Source organism: Diceros bicornis, chromosome 19 (assembly GCF_020826845.1).
Source record: "Diceros bicornis minor isolate mBicDic1 chromosome 19, mDicBic1.mat.cur, whole genome shotgun sequence".
NCBI classification, from domain to species: domain Eukaryota; kingdom Metazoa; phylum Chordata; class Mammalia; order Perissodactyla; family Rhinocerotidae; genus Diceros; species Diceros bicornis.
In genome coordinates, this window is record NC_080758.1 from 34,040,943 (window position 1) to 34,062,041 (window position 21,099).

General features: G+C 40.7%; 1 protein-coding gene across 4 annotated transcripts in view; it reads right to left on the bottom strand.

Moving 5' to 3' along the window:
- Positions 1–204: 204 nt before the first annotated feature.
- Positions 205–21,099, bottom strand: part of FERMT1 (FERM domain containing kindlin 1) — a 41,017-nt gene continuing 20,122 nt past the window's right edge. For all 4 annotated transcript variants that reach the window (XM_058563189.1, XM_058563187.1, XM_058563188.1 and 1 more), the window contains exons 7-15: positions 18,364–18,471; positions 17,809–17,940; positions 16,177–16,226; positions 9,344–9,468; positions 8,449–8,555; positions 6,773–6,994; positions 5,782–5,906; positions 4,573–4,714; positions 205–2,930 (exon numbers count right to left, since the gene is read on the bottom strand). In XM_058563189.1, the coding sequence (XP_058419172.1) occupies positions 2,757–2,930; positions 4,573–4,714; positions 5,782–5,906; positions 6,773–6,994; positions 8,449–8,555; positions 9,344–9,468; positions 16,177–16,226; positions 17,809–17,940; positions 18,364–18,471 (1,185 nt within the window). In that variant the 3' untranslated portion in view covers positions 205–2,756. The remainder of the gene's footprint in view (positions 2,931–4,572; positions 4,715–5,781; positions 5,907–6,772; positions 6,995–8,448; positions 8,556–9,343; positions 9,469–16,176; positions 16,227–17,808; positions 17,941–18,363; positions 18,472–21,099) is intronic.

Sequence of the window (21,099 nt, forward strand, 5' to 3'; positions counted from 1 at the left end):
TAAGTGAGGGTTCTAAGCCGATTTCTGACGTTTCTAAGGCCCCATGTGATCAGCCACTCTGCGCACCAGTGGGGAGAATGAACTGGAATCTTGGAATCATGAGAAGTACATGTTAAACCTGAAAGTTGCACTCGTTTTTGACAATGGAGAAAATGGTCACCTTTTTAAACACAGCTGACTGGAGAGGATACAACTAGACGGTACTCAAATCCATATAAACCTTTTAATTAAAAAAGTCATATAAAATAACAAATGGCGATTTCCCCATCTAGTATAGATAAGTAAGCAAACAAAGTTGAAAGGCACGTATTAATTTAAAATTCCAGGGCCGGCCCCGTGGCTTAGCGGTTCAGTGCGTGCGCTCCGCTACTGGCGGCCCGGGGTTCGGATCCTGGGCGCGCACCGACCCACCACTTGTCTGGCCATGCTGAGGCCGCGTCCCACATACAGCAACTAGAAGGATCTGTAACTATGACATACAACTATCTACTGGGGCTTTGGGGGAAATAAAAGGAGGAGGATTGACGATAGATGTTAGCTCAGAGCCGGTCTTCCTCAGCAAAATAAGAGGAGGATTAGCACGGATGTTAGCTCAGGGCTGATCTTTCTCTCTCTCTCTCACTCACACACACACACACACACACACACACACAAAATTCCATCACAGGAAGTCGGAAGGTTTTTGTACCCAATGTAAAAAAAAAAAAAAAAAAAAAAGTCCTTAAGTTGCTCTTTGGAATAGCAGCATTTAAGGTTTTCTTGTCACACTTTACTCCTTTGGGATGTGGCTATGTAGTCGTGGGAGAAATGTTCCCCTGAAATTTGGTTAAAACCAGTCAGCTCCTTTGAGCGTTTTCATGGAAATGTCAGACAACCATGAAATGCTGAGAAAGAGGGTTGCACTGAAGGTCTAGCTTTGGTAAATTATGCAGAGCTGCACTTGGCAGCAGACAGGTCAAATGAGACATCAAGGAGCATTATTTTATAATGTAGGACCCACTGTAATCTTAAAGACTTGACTAGGTTCTAAAATAATGGAGCCCAGCGCTATTGAAAAATGACCAGCACCATGTTTAAAACAGTATGCTCTGCACTAGTTTCTATATAAAACATTTCAAATTAAGCTCTTTATGATATAGATCAGATTTTCCAAGTGCTGACTCTGAGCTTTAAGCTGGGCCTCGGAAGTTCAGCTAGTGCCTGGGGAGTCTTCATTAACACTCACCTCTAAGGAGAGGCTGAAAGAGGAATTTCCAGAGACAACTTCTGGCTCAGGGCATGGGGCTCCCTAGCCAACTCTGTCTCCATGAGGCTCCTGGAATTTGCCGAGATCTCTCTTCTCAACTGGCTTTGTTGGAATATAAAGCAACAGCTAATGTTTTGGAGCATCTGGACTCTGGCCAGGCCCCCTGAGATTCTCATCCTAAAGGAACTTCAAAATGGAAACGGAGCCTCTGCCTTACCCTTGCAACTCAGTCCTTTGGGTGACAGAAGAATATTTATAATAACATAATAAAATACTCTGATATTTCCCTCTACCCCTAGTATTGCTTATCTTCTCAAAACCCACTCCTCCCATTGCTGACAAACCAAAACAGAAAATAATTGAGGCAGCTGTTAATTGGCCCATGCTCATGTCTCAGAGAAAAAAAAAAGTCCATTATGGGCTGTTGATTTACAAAAGCCAAAGAAAGGCTTTTCCCCTAAAGGACACCAAATCCAGAATACTGATGAATGATAAGGGCAAGGCTTTCCCACACCCTAGACCAGCCAAAAGCCCTGTAGACGGATGCCAGTGGGGAAGCCATGGGACCTTGAACATGGTGGTCTTTGAGAACGGGCCTGCCCTCCTCTTCCTGACCAGTTGGGATAGAGACATCTCTGGAAGCCTCAATCTTGGAAGGTGGTTTTTCTGAACAGAGAGAACTGTGCCCATCTTCCTGAGCCCCAACCCAGAGTAGAAGCAGTGCAGACATGGAACTGAGTTGAGGAATGGGTTTCCCTGTACCTCTGTGTCACCCATGTCATCAAGAAGGACTTAAAGGTGGCTGAGGGATCCCCAGGAATGGACTGCGACTTGCAGGTGGTCGCAGTAACCTGAGGGAACCAATGTCCAAGACCAGACGGGTCAGTGGTCACCTCGGTAGATGTCACTGTGGACTGATGACATTGAGGGCCACTGCTCTGACCCCTTGTCACCAACTGGTACCATCCCCAGACCTCGACCTCCAGGGAAAAAGTGTACGTGTGGACTCCTGCCATTTTCACAAGATAGGAGCTAAAAGCAGTTCTGTTAAGGAAAGACATACTTTTTTTTCGTACCTGAGTTTGTGGCATAAGAGGTGTCCTTGCTATATGTGCTTTTAACCTTTCTGTCTTCTCCGCAGACTTAGCAACAAAGCAGATAAGTACACGGACAACTTCTAACCATGCAACGGGCAGGTTCTACAAGTCACAGAACTGTAGCTACATGCTGGGCCTTAGAGCAATCTTAGAGCACTGTCCTCTTTCCCACCTACCCATTTTACAGAAAAGGCAACTGAGGCCCCTTCCACTGCTGATAGCACAGAGCAAAGTAAGGAAAGGGATGTGCTAGGCAGTGTTTGAAATGAGGCGAGGATCTGGGTGACTGATGGTGAATATACGTTGTCTGTGAGTCTGGAATCTACACACTGTGCAAGCCACGGATCCCATCTTGCAGGGAGGACCACCTCTGCCTCGCCCTTTGTGTGTAGGCCCAGCAGGCCTGCTTTGCTTCACTCCTGACCGCCAGTCAACTTGTGGAACAGGTCCTCGTCGAGCGTTTCATTCTGGTCCTTGGAGCGAGTGGACAAGAAAATGTAGCCACCGATGTACTCATGCACGATCTTGCAATCCGCACTCAGGCAGGTGAACGCAATGGAGACATTCTGGTCAAACTCGATCGCCACCTGGAAGAAGAAGGCACAGATAAGCTTTAACTCCGACAAGGAAAGAGGAGAAAGAAGTTGCTTTGCTGGCGAGGGCCCCAGAGCTGAGGACTGCTGAGGTGGCTTATAGATGGATTTCTCAGAAAAAATCCACAAAAAACCACCACTTCTGTTAAACGCTTATAGAAAACATGTCTTTGTTCCCTTTGCGCCCTCTTGTGGTGTCAATACATCCTAACTCCTAACACAGAGATTTTCTGTCTGTCTCTTATTTAGATATAAGAACTTTTCAAGCACTCCCTTTGTCACTGGGCAGGGTGCTTTGCAGATTTTTTAAATGCAGACTAAAAGGCCCACCTGAATTTTCCTACACCTACTGCCTCGCACCCCTTCCCAGCTGAAAGTCATAAACTCTAAGCACTAGAAGAAACTGAGACTTCACTGGTTCTCAACCTTGGCTGCCCAGTGGAATCACCAGTGGATCTTTAAAAATTATCCTGATGCCCAGCTCCCACTCCGAGATTCGGATTTAACTGGTGCTAGGTGTGACCCGGGCAGTGGCATTTTAAAGCTCCCCAGGTGGTCCTAATATGCAACAAGGGTTTAGAGCCACTGCCTTAGAAGTCATCTAATCTCAGACCTTCATTCTACAAATGAGTGCCCAGATGGTTAATAGCCCAATGAGAGGAATCTATGTTTCTTTTAAAAAAAAAGTGTGAGTCTCTTACCATCCCTCTGTGTTGACGGCTTTCCTACTGGAAAAATGAGAATGCCAAAGGAATGGGGGAAAAGAGACTCTATATCAGCAACAGCAGACTGTTTTAAATCATCAGGATGCTAAGGTGCCTCTAACTTCATCTAGAATTTCCCATGATACAGGTTTGGCCTGAACTTAGTTCCTAGTGTGGAGATGATGGGAGGCTGAGGGCTCGAGGGCTCCTAAACTCAAGAGGCTAAGCTCTTCTCAGTCTTCCCCATGCACCTCACTTGCTTCTCGAGAAGTTTTCCCCTTTCGGGGCTGGAATGCTCTCCAGGTAGATAATTGAGCCTCTGAGTCCTCAACCAGTTAGACTTCATGGCAGTCAGTCAGATGAGGCCTTTTTTGTATTTATTTTGCATGACAGTTACATCTCAGGTAGCTTCTGCTAAGTAATTATCAGCCTACATTTTATATAATCCTATGCTGAGTCGAAGGAAATTAAACTACTCAGCAATTTTAGAGTCTGTCTGTATGAAAAGTCTGCATGCAGACTAAGCATTTGGCCTATACTTGTTAGGAAACTGCCCAGAATTGCATGTGATTATTTTAGCAGACAATTACCATGAGCTTATGCTTTCTGAATTCTAAATATAAGAACACCCTTTTTTTATTTTTTATTTTTTAATCTTTTTCCCCCAAAGCCCCAGTAGATAGTTGTATGTCATAGATGCGCATCCTTCTAGTTGCTGTACGTGGGATGCGGCCTCAGCATGGCCGGAGAAGCGGTGCGTCGGTGCGCGCCCGGGATCCGAACCCGGGCCGCGAGCAGCAGAGCACGTGCACTTAACTGCTAAGCCACGGGGCCGGCCCAAGAACACCCTTTTAAAATCAGAATAATCTGTAATTCTGAGGGAACACACATTTACAGGCTCAACCTGAATATACCAAAAACTTTCACTTTACCTGCCGGATTTCCCAATTTACGTTCCACTGTTTCATATTTGTGAATCTCCATGTTGTAATTGGAATCCCAGTGGCTGCATCGATTTTAATCAACCTATTGTAGGAAACTCCCAGAATGTCATCTTTTTTGCTTCCTTTAAATCTGAAAAAAAAAATTAATTAAAAGAAGCAACAGCTTTCTGTAATGTGATGGTCATTCATATACAACTTCTTCCATCTAATACCAACATTTCTAAATCATTTCTGAAGACTGGACAATGAGGGAGTAACTTTCTACAGAAGGGTATTGTTATTGCGATATAGAGAATATGGAGAATGGGGAGAAGTAAAGCTGTTCTGCAGACATTCTTTAAGTGCAACTGACATCAGAGAAAAGCAAAATAAGAGGAGGTTAAGTCAATTCAAAATTAGCACTAGTGTATGGTGTATGCCAGGCACCCTTCCAGGCGCTGGGAACACAGTAGTGACCTAAACACATAGAAAATTCCTGACTGCACGGAGCTTGTGTTCTAGTGGGGGGAGAGAGTCATGAATAAGTGAAACATACATGCCAGATAAGATCAAGAAGAAAAATAAAGCACAAAAATGGGACAGAGAATACTGGCAATGAGGTGGTTATGATTTTAAACGGGGAGGCAAGGAAGATCTCAGTGAGAAGAGACATTTGATCAAAGAACTGACATCCATGAGTGAGCGAGCCACATGGATATCCGTGCAAAGACGACAGCAGGCAGAGGGCACAGCCAGTGCAAAGGCCAGGGCATTTTTGTTTTTTGCGTGCTTAAGGATCTGCCAGGAGGCCAGTGTGGCCGGGCACAGTGAAGGAGGGGAGAGGATGTGAAATTCCAGAGAAGAGGTCTTGTAGGGCCATTGCAAGAATCTGACTTTTACTCTGAGTGAGACGGAATGCCTTCTGATGGTTTTGAGCAGAGGCCTGACATGGTTTGATGTCGATCTTAAAAGGATTACTCTGGCTGTTAAGCTGAAAACTCAGGGGGACAAGAGAAGAAGCAGGGAGACCAGGTAGGCACTCTGAACAGAAGAAAGACGGTTATGAGCAGCCAAAAGTGGTGGAGTCATTTGTGAAAGGACGGTATTCTAAAATAAAAAGAGTTCTGTGTCCTAGACTAAATGAGAATATACTGGGCTTCAAGAAAGGTCATTTTAATGGAATAGAAAGTGAGAGAGGCAAGTGAACACTGTGATTACCTGACAAGGTAGTAGGTGAGGCCGAATTCAGGTAGAGATTGCCACGCCTGGATGAACCGCAGCTTGGCTTCGACCAGGGGCATCTGGGCCACGTTCTGGTGGGCTTCCAGAATCCGGGCTGCCAGCTAAGCAGAAGCAGGAGACAAGAAACTTTCCTTAGCATGTGCTGACTGTGCTATGACCATCCCATGAGCTCAGATCCCCAAGGAGAAAAACAAATGCAAGGCTCAAATGCAGCTCCACAAAGACACTTCTTTCTCATTCATTCATTCATTCTCTGCCCCTCTCTTTTTCTATAAGACATGTAAATCCCTGGAGAGAAGAAGGAACCAGACTGGCTAAAACATAAGCTTCTAAGGTTCATGCAGATGGAGAGTTCTGGGTCCCTCTTTCTGGGGTCTGTGGAGTGTCCACTGACAATGGTTGTACTTGATTCAGTTCATCTGTGTAACTTTTTTAACCCACGTTTATGGAACCATAATTAAAAATTTTAATTTGTGGGAACTAAAAAATTTTATTTATTTTTATGCTGAGGAAGATTCACCTTGAGCTAACATCTGTTGCCAATCTTCCTTTCTTTGCTTGAGGAAGATTTGCTCTGAGCTCACATCTGTTGCCTATCTCTATTTTGTACGTGGGTCACCACCACAGCATGGCCACTGATGAGTGGTGTAGGTCTGCGCCCGGGAAGTGAACCCAGGCCACTGAAGTGGAGCATGCTGAAGTTAACCACTAGGCCACCAGGCCAGCCCCAAGACATTTTATTTTTAATTAAATTAAATCTGGGAATATCGACATGTTCAGTTAGCAGTACAGTCACCTCTAACAAAACTAACAATTTCTTAATATTGTCTAATACCCAGTCCACAGTCAAATTCCCCCATTAGCTGATTTTTCATGACGATGGCCTCAATCATTTTAATTCCTCATTTTATTTGAGAAAATACAGAATTCACTGCAAATAATCTTGTCCCAACAATATTAGTAGTACCTGTTTTGACTTGTGTTTTTTTGCGCATCGAGGTGACACAAAACATTCCGGATTCATGTCCATGTTTTCCAGACTGGAAGCCACCGGAGATGCTGAGTTGCGGTTTTTCATCCTCAGAAAGGAAAGGATGTTGAGGGCCTCTGGCTGGTAAGAGCTGTCCGCCATGGTTTTGCCCTTCGATGCCAAGACGCAAGCAGCCATCCACTGGGCATATTGATTCTCCTGCAGCAAACGTGGGAGGGCTGAGAGACAAGTTCAAGTGCAGAGCCACCCCGCCAGGAACAGAGCAGGACTTGGGCTTTCACCTTCATAATATAAAACCTTTGCCTCCCAAGCAAGGAGAGATGTGAAGCGGCACACATTCTGGTGGCTGTCAATCACCTACTTTAACACCCAAGAAAAGCTTTTGAGTCCTGTGTTGAGTTTCTAGATGCTACGGGGCCAGAGAATAGGAATGTCAGCTTTGATAAATTCCATGGAGGGAACTTTGCCTTTCAAGACGAACCAGGGGGGCCGGCCTGGTGGCACAAGCGGTTAAGTGTGTGTGCTCTGCTGCGGCAGCCCAGGGTTCGCCAGTTTGGATCCTGGGTGTGCACCAACGCACTGCTTGTCAAGCCATGCTGTGGCGGTGTTCCATATAAATTGGAGGAAGATGGGCATGGATGTTAGCCCAGGGCCAGTCTTCCTCAGCAAAAAAAAAAAAAGAGGAAGATTAGCAGATGTCAGCACAGGGCTGATCTCCTCACAAAAAAAAAAAAAAAAAAAAAAAAAGATGAACCAGGGACACAAAGGAGCTCCAAGGAGCACAGACAGGTGAAAACCCAAACCACCCGACAGCCTTCCTTGATATATATTTCCATCTTCATATCATGTCTGATCTCTCTGGCAGAAGAAAATGAGAAAAAAATCATTAACTGATTTCCCACATTATTTCTACCCTGGCCTATCCCATGGTAGGACTCAAGTCCACTGATGGGATCTGAACCAATTTGCGGTGGCTTCCATTGTTCTTTAAAGTCTGTGCTCATTTTCTACCTCAGAGAGTGAACAGGAGTGGTCCTAGAAACCGTGGGGATGCAGTTGAAGGGTGGCACTGTTCACAGCAACAGCAGGTGAGGTATATTGAATTACTGGCCTCGATCTTCACCCTCCTGGTGTCCACACCCTTGCCATGTAAATTTTACAGTCCCTCCCACCAGAGCCAGAGTGTAATTTCCCACCTCTTGACTTTGGGACAGCCATGGACTCTCTTCGGGCAATGGAATGTGGGTGGAAATGACAGTGTACCAATTGTGAGCCCAAGCTTTAGGAGGACTTGTGTTTCTAGTTCCCCTTTCACGCTTCTGCCATCACTATGAGAAGACCCTCTCCAGGCAGCTGAGGTCCCAGAATAAATACAATGAACTTAACCTGAAGCACAGAGCCAAGCCTAGACAGATCTACAGCTCAAAGCAGATCTGCCCAGCTGACACCAGCCTGGATCATCCCACCCCCAGCTTGCCTGCAGATGTTTCAGAAACAAATGTTTATTGGTATATGTCATTGTGATTTTGTGGTTGTTTGTTACAAAGCAGTAGCTGACTGATGAGTGCTCTGATTTGAGAAAATACCTCAGGTGGTTTGCCCTTAGGCTTAATAAAGGTGAAGTGACTTAACATTTTTGTGGTTTTACTTACATGGTCACATCTCAGATACACCTCATTCATACCATCAGCAACAGGGATTAGTAACTTGATTCCAAATTTTCTCCCTGCTACATTTACATCTGGCACAACTTCACAGCCTGAATGATAAAAGGCAGGGACAAAACTGAGTTCTGAGAAATCTGTCGTATAAATATCAGATGTGTGTCTAAAACAAAGACTTTGAACATAAGCCCCTCAGGTTCGGTTCTCTTCTGAAAAATTGAGGAGCAAGTTGATAACATTAATTAAAGGATACTAAATAAAACTTATGAGAATTAACATGGATAAAGAAAAATATTTTCTTTTATGATTTTCATATATCATCAACTGAATTCATTTTTCAGATTGATTTGGCTATTCTAACTCATGATTGTGAATGAGTTATGGAATGATTATGAATATGAACTTTTAAACAAATCAAAGCAGAGGAAATTCTCTGATTGTCACAATGATAAGGGAATTGAGTGCACTGGTTAATTAAATATTTCAGTTAATGGAGTTACCAGCATACTCACAGCCACTTGCAGAAATTAGAATAGGCACTAAAGTGACACCGAATTAAACATAATTGTTCCGGAATTCAGAAAGCTTTTCAGGATCCTACAATGCCTCATGTACTAGACTTAGGACACCAGTTACCATCACTTCATAGACTTAGAAGCACTGGGAAAGAAAGGACTGTAGATTGCAAATAACCACATTTACTAGACCACATTTCAGGTCCATGCTCCACGGGGAAGAGGAGCCGCAGGCTGGCTGCTGTTTTGACACCAGTGACATACAGAGGTTCCTCTGGAAGTAAACTTTGCTTCATTGGGTAGGAGTCTTGGCTTCCATCTGCTTCCTGGGTCATGACAAGCCATACCAAGATGTAGGACCCTCTTACCTCTAAGATTAAGTTTTTCCACTGGTTCTCCTTGTTCGAGTTCTTTATTTTTAAAGTAGGCTATAGACGTATCTTTAAAGACGAACCAATATTGTTTGAAAGCTTTCAATACTAGCTTCTTGGGCCTGCAAATTAAAGTACAGTAAGCGTTGACACAACCATCCAGAAATGTAGGACATCAAAAATTTCAAGCGGATCAAGAAGCTCTTAGAGACCCTGTCAAACAACATAGTCTTTATTTTTAAAAATAATTTTCAAATTGCTAACTCATTTCTAAAAACTGAAAATGGGATTTTGATATGAGATGTAGAAGTTACTGTGAAATTTCAGGAGTTAGACAAGCCGGGGCCACTCTCTGGCTCTGCAACTGCTACGCGTGTGACCCTGGGAAAGACTCTTCATCTGCCCGGGCAACGTGTACTGTCTCTGTGTGATGGGGAGAGCAGCAGCCTCCAACTCACAGGGCTTTATGAGGATGGAAAAAGCTAATCTTTGTAAAGGGGCATCACTCTGCTTGGCAGAATGGAAGTGTTCAACAAATTATTATGTATGTGAGAGACACCCACGAATCTGGTGACATGTGAAATTGTACTATACTTCTTGGATCTGAAAGAGCTGCCCATATGGACAGCACAACCGTCAAGTTATCTGACATAAAAATCAGACATAAAAGTGAGCAACCTTTTCTGTAGTTTCCTCTTGACTGTTAAGAGAAACCACTAGAGGATTCCCAGTGAGCCAAGGAAATCACCAAAATCTACCGCTAATCTACGTAGACTCTACTGTTATTAAAAAATATTTTGGGGGAAGATCTCCAACAGTGACATCTGTTGGGGCCAGAAAACTTTGTACTCTGGGCTAGACAAGGTCGGTGGTGCCAATGGCAGGATTCAGTTGCATCATTCAAAATAGAAAACGTGAGAGAGAACTGGAGAATAGGAAGTGAGTACAGATGGGCAAATAAAAGATAATATGAGTTGTATGTGGTTCAGTGGAACAATCCTGGCTTTGGCGGTTGATGAGGGTATCTCACGCCAGATGAGTGGATTTCTGCGTTCAAGAAGGGGAGAAGAGAGGAAGCTTGGTGTTACTACCACTCATATATAATTTTGCACAAGTCTTTTAACAAGTTACTACTAGTCTTTCCTTAGCTAAAAACATGTTATCCTTAACACAAGGATAAGGGAGAAGATGTTCACTAAAAAACCAGTGTATTACAGGAGCATATTACAAAAAAATTATAAAATAAAATTGAAAAACATTATATGGGGCCGGCCCGGTGTTGCAAGCGGTTAAGTGCATGTACTCTGCTGCGGTGGCCGGGGGTTCGCCGGTTCGGATCCCAGGTGCGCACCAACGCACCGCTTGGCAAGCCATGCTGTGGCGGCATCCCATATAAAGTGGAGGAAGATGGGCACGGATGTTAGCCCAGGGCCAGTCTTCCTTAGCAAAAAAAAAGAGGAGGATTGGCAGATGTTAGCCACAGGGCTGATCTTCCTCAGAAAAAAAAAAGAAAAGAAAGAAAAACCTTATGGAGTTAACATTTCCAGGATTTAGAAAACCACTGCATCAAAATAGTATTTATCACGTTATAGTTGTAGTTAATATAATTCTAAAAAACATATTTAAAAGATTGTCTAAGAATCAAATTCTCCAAAATTAATAGTATTTTCAAAATAGAATCTAAAGACAGCATATAACCAAAAGATAGTAAGGTCTCAGTTGGTCCTAGGCAGCTAAATTTCTATTCAGAATTAAGAATGAAATCCTGCTTCTCCATTTTAATTGGACTTTAAGAGTATTAAAAGTTCTCATATTCCCTCTACTATCCTCTTCCAGTTTGGTTCATCTTCTAGGCTGCTTCCATACATTCCCAAAGCTAATGATTATTGCTCCTATTCTGTGTTCCAGAGGCTGGGGCAGGGCAGGGTAGGGGGAAGCAGAAATGGACATAGTGGCTGGGTGGGGAACGATGTACATATGAATGAGACATTCTCACAAATCCTCATGGAGCTCATAGCTTAAAGAGGGAAATGCACAAAACAAACAAATACAATACAATATGGTAAGTCATACAACAAGGATGCGGGGGTGGTGAGTTACAGAGGACATAGCATTTAAACATAGAATGAAGGATGAATAAGAATTTGATTGGAGGAACAGGAAAAAAAAATTTAGAAGGCAGCAACTGCACACGCAACATGCAGAGGTGAGTCAGAGCCGAGCACCCTGGTGATACGAGTTGGGTCAAACATCTCTTGAACACCTACCTGATCATGGGCACTGTGCTGAGCAACGGAAATGGGAGAGAGGGGTAGTTTCTGTGGCTACAGCATTTCCATGTGTGGGCGATGATGGAGACAAGAACAGCAAGGTAGGTTGGGGCCAGGGTGGGACTTTGAATGTCCTGCTAAGGAGTTGGACTTTACTTTATAGAGGAATAGTTCTCAAACTATGGTATTCATCAGAACTGGAAGGGAGCTTGTTAGAGATACCTAGACATTGCCCCAGTCCCAAAGATTCAGATTCAGCAGGTGCAGGTTAGGGCCTAGGCATCTGCACTTTAAATAAGCTTTCCTAAGGCGGTTCCCCGGAGTTTGAGAAATACTAGTCTAGACCAGTAATCTCCAAACTAAAACTGGGCATATTCATCTTTAAAATATTTTGAGCACCCAGTCCCTAACACATTTACAACGGTTTATTTGTAATATTTGTGTATTTGTAATATATTGCAATATATACACTATAAACCTACACAAACATATAAATTAAAAATGAATGAACATGAGAAGTTCAGTTTGTTTTAAGAAGGGAGGTTATTACTCAGTTACATAAATCCCAGTTGAAGAAGTAACATTCAGTTTAATGCCATCTACTTGTTTGTGAAGGTTTTTGTTGAAACAAAGCTACTAATTTCCATCTTCCCTGATGTCATTCACTTATGCAAATTAATCAGAATATGTTGCATTTTTATATTTTTAATAAGTGGGTTTAAAATACACTATAACTCAATGTGGATGATGTTTAACACAGAAAAATTCTGTTTCCAAGTATGAACGGTGTGCAGATAATATTGTTTTAATAGGCAGTATCATTATGTTATATTATTATTATATCATTATCATCATGACAATGAAAACATTTCCAAATAACTGTTTTCAAAATGCTCTCTTTAAGATTATGTGCGTTTATTATTTTGAAAGCACCTACTATTCAAGGTCATAAATTTGGAACACATTTTTTGAAAAAACAAAAATGTGTAACTCTAGGTACTTTTCCATGTGATAACCACTGAGCCCTAATGTGAGACCAAAGATTTTCACAGTCACTCTCCATCTCTTTAAAAGTATTGTAAATATTCTACTATATTTTAAGAGTCTTGCGTTTACAAAATGAATCTCACTGATCATTTCCTGTCGCACATTGTATACGTCTGAATGGAACTTCTTTGCTACAGTAACTTGCCTACCGGCCTAACGGTGCAACAAATGAATTTTATGTGTGGCCTCTCTCTAAAATGCTGTTGTGGAGCCATTTTACTTATTACAAAAGAGTCTTTTTAACAGTGGTTACACCTTATAGTTTGGGCATAAACCATTGCTTTTATTAAATATGTAATTTACTAGCATGATTGTATTTTGTCTGGTTTATATTCAGAGGTTTGCAATAAGTAGAATCTTGAAAGATTGGTTGGGCAAAAAAGTCTAGAATGTTATCTTCTCTTAGCACTTTCAAGATATTTTCCAGCCAACGAGAAGTCTTCTGCCCACCTAAGTGTTTTCCTTTTGTAGGAAATCTGTCTTTTCCCTCCAATTTTAAAGACTCTCTTCTTACCAATGGTTGGCTGTATCAAGACGTCCATTTGTACTGATTTATTTTGTTGGGATTTGTGATTCCTGAATTTAAGGATTTTTGTCTTCAACGATTATGGAAAATTCTCAAGCATTCTCTTTTGAATGCTTGCTTCTCTCCCATATTTTCTTCTGCAACTCCTAGCAGACATATGTTGAACTTGCTCATTCTATCTACATCATATTTTCCATTTCTACCTTTCGGAGTTCTCCAACTGTGTTTTTAAACAATATTTAATGCACCTATTCAATTTTAAATTTCTATGACTATATTTTTCATTTCTAGAATTTCTATGTGGTTCCTTTTCCATATTGCCTGTTTTCTTTCATTATAATGTTTACCTTTTAATTTACTTAATGATTCTAAACATACTCATTTTATGGTTTCTTCAGATTGTTCTGTTACCTAAAATTATTGAAACTGCTAATCTTGTTTGTTGAGTCTGCTGTTTTTCCTTTATGATGATTCATTAACTCAAATGGCTAGCAATTTTTATTGGGAGTTTTGGTTTTTTTTAGGGGGTACTGTTTTCTGTAGAAGGCCCATACGTGCTAGATGGTAGATACTGCCCTCCAAGTATTTTTGCAATTACATTTGCTGGGCCTTCATAGATTTTGTGGTCTTGGACCAGTTTCTCTCTTATCTTTTCAGGATTCTCTTATAAGACATTTAAATTTAGATCTACATCTGTGTGTGGTACAGACCTTGGCTCCAATTTCTCAAGAGACTTTTCATTTCCCCACACAGAACCCCACGCAGGGATGAACTACCTTACTGCTTCCTTTGGCTGATGGGTAGTTTTCCTACTCCCTGTTAAACAGAGAAGGCAGCCCTTGCGAGTTTTCACCTTTAGGCAGTGGCTTCAGTCCTGGTTCATTGCCTTACATGAAGCACACTCCACCTTAAAGTTTCACCTCTGATCCCTACACAGGCATTAAAATCTCAGCTCCAAGCCATGAGAATCTACATCCATCGCCCAAATCCCTCAGTGCAGCTGAGGCTTCATTTGTAGAACTAGGTTCCTTCTTTTTTTTTTTTTTTGTGAGGAAGATCAGCCCTGAGCTAATATCCAGGCCAATCCTCCTCTTTTTTTGCTGAGGAAGACTGGCCCTGAGCTAACATCCGTGCCTATCTTCCTCCACTTTATGTGGGACACTGCCACAGCATGGTCTGACAAGCAGTGCATCAGTGCACACCCGGGATCCAAACCCGGGCTGCCAGCAGCGGAGCACGCACACTTAACCGCTATGCCACGGGGCCGGCCCCTAGGCTCCCTCTCTATTTCCTGCAAATTGCACTTTCCTGGTCTCACTTCAAGATCAACTTGTATTTACAATTCTTTTATTTTTATTTTATCCAGCACCCATATGTATTTATAGCAAGACTGGGATTTGCATTAGATACCATGTTGCTGGAAACTGAAGTCCACTATTTATACAGTGGCTTCAATAGATTTTGTTTAAGCAAAAAAAGAGCTTCACTGTTAAAGAAAACAAAAACATAAAAAATCAAAGGGCTAGTTCAATGCTCTTCTATTCATAAAAAAAAGGCGGCCAGGGAAACGAAGGGGCTTTAATGGTTACACACCCACTAGGAACAGAGCTCCATTCTCCAATCTCCTGCCTCCCTTCCCTTCTCCTTTTTTCTTTGCTTTCTCCTCCCTCACCTCTCTCCTTCATTTCTTTCCTCCATGAAATATATATATTAAATTCAATGTCTTGAGACCTTTGGTAGATAAAGTGTCCACGGGCCAATATGAGGACAATTTTGTGAGTTTTAGTAAACCAGTTACACTAAAGTGACGTGCACGTGGGGCTTAACTCCAGAATATCATCTCCTTCATCAAAAACATCTATAGGAAGGGAATTGTCATCATTTGGTTTGTGAAGAGCTCAATTTGCTCTATATAGAGAATACAGCAACCTAATTTCTTTGTAGAACAATTATTAATAATGTATGAAAATGTATTTGTGGGTTCAAATTATTACTTTTTTTCTGTAGCTCTGACTATAACAATAGTCATAGAGTGGTGGCAAGTATTTATGCCACAGAAGTTAAATTAATGACCCTATTGTTTGAGACCACATGCTACAATCACATTAAAAAAAAAACCCTGTAGAAACTGAGTGACAAATATTATTACCTTTGGCTGCTTGTTTCTCCTTTATACCCGATTCATTGTTCATTCTTGATTCTTTGCATCATGTATTAACAAAAGGAACTAATGTTTCTTTTCAAGCCAACTGACCGAGTGCAGTGTTTGTTAAGAAAAGTCAACAAACCATAAAGTGACATAAGTGATAGAACTTCAAAGGGACCTTATTCCTTTCATCCTAACACACCTTGGCACCATCACAAAAGTGGCAGTCCTTTCTTTCCATGAAATAAAAAACTTCTCTGCCTTTTTAATAGTTTCAGGTTGACCTGAGGTGACTGGGGAGTTTATTAGAAATAGTTTAACAGGCAAAGGAAGATAACTAGGGTGACTACTCTGTATAAGCGCTAGAGACAACTGATTTTTCAGCTGTGAAAGAGCCTTTGAGTGGTGTCAGTGTCCTGAGCCTCCCAGGACAGCCTCCCTATCCCTAATAGAAACTCCAGCCTGGCATATACGTTCATTCCTGTTGACACCAGCCACGTCTACACCACCATTTACGGAGCATGTACTATATGCCAGGCACCATGCTCAATGCTCCATAGGCATTATTTTATTTAATCCTCTCAACAAACCCAAGAGGAGGTATATCCCCAATTTTATAGATCAGCAAACTGAGGCTCAGAGACATAAGGACAATGCCCGAGGTCACTCGGCTAGTACGTGCTGTGGAGAAAGGATTCAACCCATTGTCTGTGTGATGCCAAAACTCGTGCTCCTACCTTTGAACCATGAACCTGCCTAATGGATGTGCAATTTAAACTCCTGACTTTTTACCTGAAAGGCTTGTTATGAGTACTCTCTTTCCCCTTTAAGAGTGACTTACCTAAATAATTTGAGATTATCTGCAAGTTTAGGGATATCAGTAATGTCCTCCTAAGGAAAAACAGATAACATTTCATAAGCCATAATTAGACAGGAGGTGCTGCACTGTCCAATACTGTAGCCAATTGCCACCCGTAGCCATTTAAATTGGATGAATTAAAATTAAAGCTCGGCTCCTCAGTCACACTAGCCATATTTCTAGTAGACAGCTTAGGGGGTGGTGTGGGGAAGGGGTGGGAGGGGGATGGGGCACATTCAGGAGCTGCTGGGGTGGTTGGCAAAGTTCTGTTTCTTGATTTGGGTGGCAACTTGGGTGATAATTTAATACATTTTTTTCACTTCCCTATATGTGTCATATATCACACAAATGAAAATAAGAGATTAAAAAAATTGATGAAGCGCTACCATTCAAATTAAAATTTTGAGTTAGAAACTACTACTTTTACGTATAAACAAAATATTTTACAATCTTTACATCGAGTGAGTAACTTCTAGCTACATCTACTTCACTGATTAAGCTCTCAAAAGGAATCTGGTTCAAGGTTCATTCTGCAGTGCAGGTTGGTGCCTATTTTCAAACTGAAAAGCCTACAGTTTGGCACCACACAAAAATATTGAGGGAAGGAGGAGATTTTTCATTTATTCTAAGAAGGGTCACTTTTCTGTTGTATTGATTTGGCAGAAGAAGTAGACAAAAGGGAACTTCAATTTCATGGGGCTTGTGTCTCCTATAAGCGTGAGACAGGGCTCTGAATCTCTACAGAATTTTGGTCTTTAATTTGTATAAGGTATTTGCTTTTGCATGATACCAATTTCTTATTTTAAGGAATTTAATCACAAGAAAACATACATTAAATAAATAAGAATATAGTGACTCATTTTTATCTATTACTATTTATATCCAATTACAATGGATCTCTCTGATTCAATGTGATTAAACTAATAATTACTCGCATGATCGAAGCAGTTAAACAAAAGGGTGGCACTTGACAAATGAACCAAACAGGAAGGGCATTCTAATTATAAAGATGACATGTGGCCACATTTCATGGATAAGAAGCAAGAGATGTTAAAACAGTTCTCTTTACGTTTTACTGGACGGTTTTTTGTTTATTCATTTCCTGAAGTCAAAAGCATTCAGGAACTTTTTACAACGTTCTAGAAAAAGGCCCTCACTTCTGTCAACCTTGCCCAGTTGAAATGTATGACTAGGTAAATAGATAACAAGGTTTTGTATCTGTAAAAGATTTTCTCTATTCTCACAGCTACCCCATACAATAGAGTGGAGGCTTCTTTCTAGACTTAAGTTAAGGGACCAATTGCATGTTCCACGCTAGTGAAATGGAGCCCTCAGCAGTCTTTCTCTCATACCATGCCAACTTATCCCTAAGAACAAATATAGTACAAAAGAACTGTCATTAGTAGTAATAAAAATATCCTACAGTCCCTTACAGGGCTGACTTGAGAAAAGCTAGTCAGTTCTTGCTAGGTTTAAGCTTGTCAGATGGCAACATGGTTTCTTTTTTCAAAATCAGACAAAATATTCTCTTAATTCTAATAAAAAAAAGTTCATTTACATTTGTCAATTAGTCAGAACAAAAGCACAAATCTGAGTTATCAGAAAAGTTCATACCAAAGCGTTGTCGGCTTTTCCACCTTCTAGGGTCACTTCCAAATTAGAAAGCGCTGCTTCCACTTCATCCACCTCAGACTCATTTGTAAAATCCTGTATTTCAGCTGATGATGACAGTTTGCTAATGTGATACTACAATGAAACAGAGGTTTTAGAAATGTTATAAACACAAATGAATCCATTCGCCATTTCTTTTTCTTTGAAGACAATTCCCCCATAATACTAAACACCTCCTGGAAGGAGATCTCTCTCCTATGTAGAGAGAGTGACATTTTGATCTGAATCATTCTGAGATTTATGGTTATTCATGTTCAGACTCGGTTCTTCTCCATCACTGGTTGAGCTTGTAGTGAGGAAGAGATAAGGATTGCAAGACTTAATGCCTTAGAGAAGATGCGCACGTGTGTGGGTTATGAGGAGCTCTTAAAATTTAAATTTACTCCCCTCATTCTCAGCTCTTTCTTCAAAGAAAAAAACAGTATAAAGCAAATGAAACTTTAACAGAACAAACTTGCTTTGTTTCCTTCCGGAGAAAAAGTACTGAAGTTCCCATACCTGCAGTGCTGCAAAGATCAACATTTCTTCCTCTGTGCAGTCAATTTCTTCTAAGAGAATGGCCCACCTGGCTTGTTCATAGAGTTGGTTTATTCGGACAGCATCGTACTAGAGAAAGAAACAGGTATATGTGTGTGTGTGTGAGAGGTCATATTTACACTCCACAATACAAAAATTCTAGAATAAGTGAGGCCATTTCTTGTTAACCGGATACAATAAACTTTAGTTCAGGTAACTGAAAGAAACACCTCTATCTTTCCACTGCCCCAGCTCATTTTACTTCTCAATTTAGAACTTTCTTTCTCAAAATATTTTTCAGAGCTGCTTTGAGGGGCCAAACCGACCCATCTTATTTCCATCATTTTCCCTCTCTTTTATCAAGCTTCTATTGGTAGGAAAAACAGGTAGTGGAAATGGTTTATGTGACAAGAATTATAAAGGAGAAGGGACCCCCAAGCTGATCTGCAAACCCAGTGCAATCTTAACCAGAATCTGATAGGGATTTTTTTCATGGAACTTTACACAAGCTGATTCTCAAACTGAGCCGGAAGTGATAATGTTCAAATATTGCCAAGAACATTTTGAAAAAGAACAATGTTGGGGAGACACTTGTCCTCTCAGACATCAAAAAATATTATAAAGCTGTGTAATTACCATGACCAAACAAGTTTCAAGGAGAAAAAAAAAAGCCGTGTAATTAAAATAATGTGGTGCTGGTATAGCAATAGACAAAATATTAATAAAGCAATATCTAGAAATAGACCTATGTATGTATATAAATTTAATATAAAATAAAAATGGCATTATATCAGTAAAGGAAGAAAGAATTCAACATCACAAATAGTGTTAAAAATGCCTACGGGCCGGCCCCATGGTGTAGTGGTTAAGTGCGTGCCCTCCACTGCTGGCAGCCTGGGGTTCGGATCCCGGGTGCGCACCGATGCACCGCTTCTCAGGCCATGCTGTGGCGGCGTCCCAGATAAAGTGGAGGAGGATTGGCATGGATGTTAGCTCAGGGCCAGTCTTCCTCAGCAAAAAGAGGGGGATTGGCATGGATGTTAGCTCAGGGCTGATCTTCCTCACACACACAAAAACAAACAAAAAACGCCCAGCCATTTGGAAAACAAAAATCCAAAATCAAAAAACAATCTTACATCATCCAAATGTATAAATTACAGATAGATTAAAGAATCTAAACATACAAAACAAAGTGGTATCAATGAGATATCACTTCACAACCACTAGGATGGCTCTGACATAAAAGACAGATAATAACAAATGTTGGCAAGAATGTGGAGAAATTGGAACCCTTGCTCATTGTTGGTAGGAATGTAAAATGGTATAGCCTTCGTGGGAAAAAGTTTGGCAGTTCCTGAAAAAATTAAACATAGACTATGATCCAGCAATTCCACTTGTAAGTATATACTGAAAAAAATTGAAAAGAGGGACTCAGATATTTGTACACCAATGTTCATAGCAGCATTATTCACAATAGCCAAAAGATAGAAACAACCTAAATGTCCATCAACAGATGAATGAACAAAATAAATGTAGTATATACATACAATAGAATATTATTCAGCCTTAAAAAGGAATGAAATTCTGATACATGCTACAACATATATGTACCTTGAAAACATCATGCTAAGTGAAATAAGCCAGACACAAAAGGACAAATATTGTATGATTCCCCTTATATGAAGTACCTAGAATAGACAAATTCATAGAGACAGGAAGTGGAATGGTGGTTATCAGGGGTTGGGGATGGGTGAGGGGGGACAGGGGTTTTTGTTTAGTGGGTACAGAGTTTCTGTACCAGATGACGAAAAAGTTTTGGAAATGGCCAATGATTCACAACACTGTGAATGTACTTGATGCCACTGAATTATAGACCTACAAATAATTAAAATGGTAAATGTTGTTATGTATATCTTACTACACACAAAAAAAGTGAAAGAAAAAAACCCCTGACTTGTACATGAATGTTCATAGCAGCATTATTCATAATAGCAAAAAGTGGAAACAACCCAAATGTCCATCAACTGACGAATGGATTTAAAAAAAGTGGTATATACATATAATGGAACATTATTTTGCAATAAAAAGAAAAGAAATACTGATACATGCTACAATATGGATGAACCTTAAAAATGTTATGCCAAGTGAAAGAAACTAGTCACGAAGTACTACCTATTGTATTAACTCCATTTATATGAAATGTCCAAAATAAGTTAATCCATAAAAACAGAAAGTAGACTGATGGTTGCCTAGGGCTGGGAGGGTTGGAGGGAAATGGGTAATGGGTTTCTTGTTGGGATGATGAAAATCTGAAATTAAGACAGAGGTGATGGTTGCACAACTCTGTGAATATGCTAAAAATCATGGACTTGTACAGTAAGTGGTTGAAATGTATGGTATGTGAATTATATCCCCAAAAGCTGTTATAAAAAATCTAAAAGTAACATCCAAAACTATTAGAAGTAAATATGAGAGAAAACTTTTTGTAATCTTTGAATGAGGAAGGCTTTTCTAAGCAAGACAGGAAGCCTAAAAGTTACAATGCATAAGACTGACTTGATAATCTAAAATTAAACATTTTTAATGGTGTAAAATACCCTAAAGATTGTATGTTTATAGGACAAAATACAAATTGAAAGAAAATATTTACAATAAATATAAAAGATAATATCCATTACACACAAATGCTCCTATAAATCAATATGAAAAATATAGGTA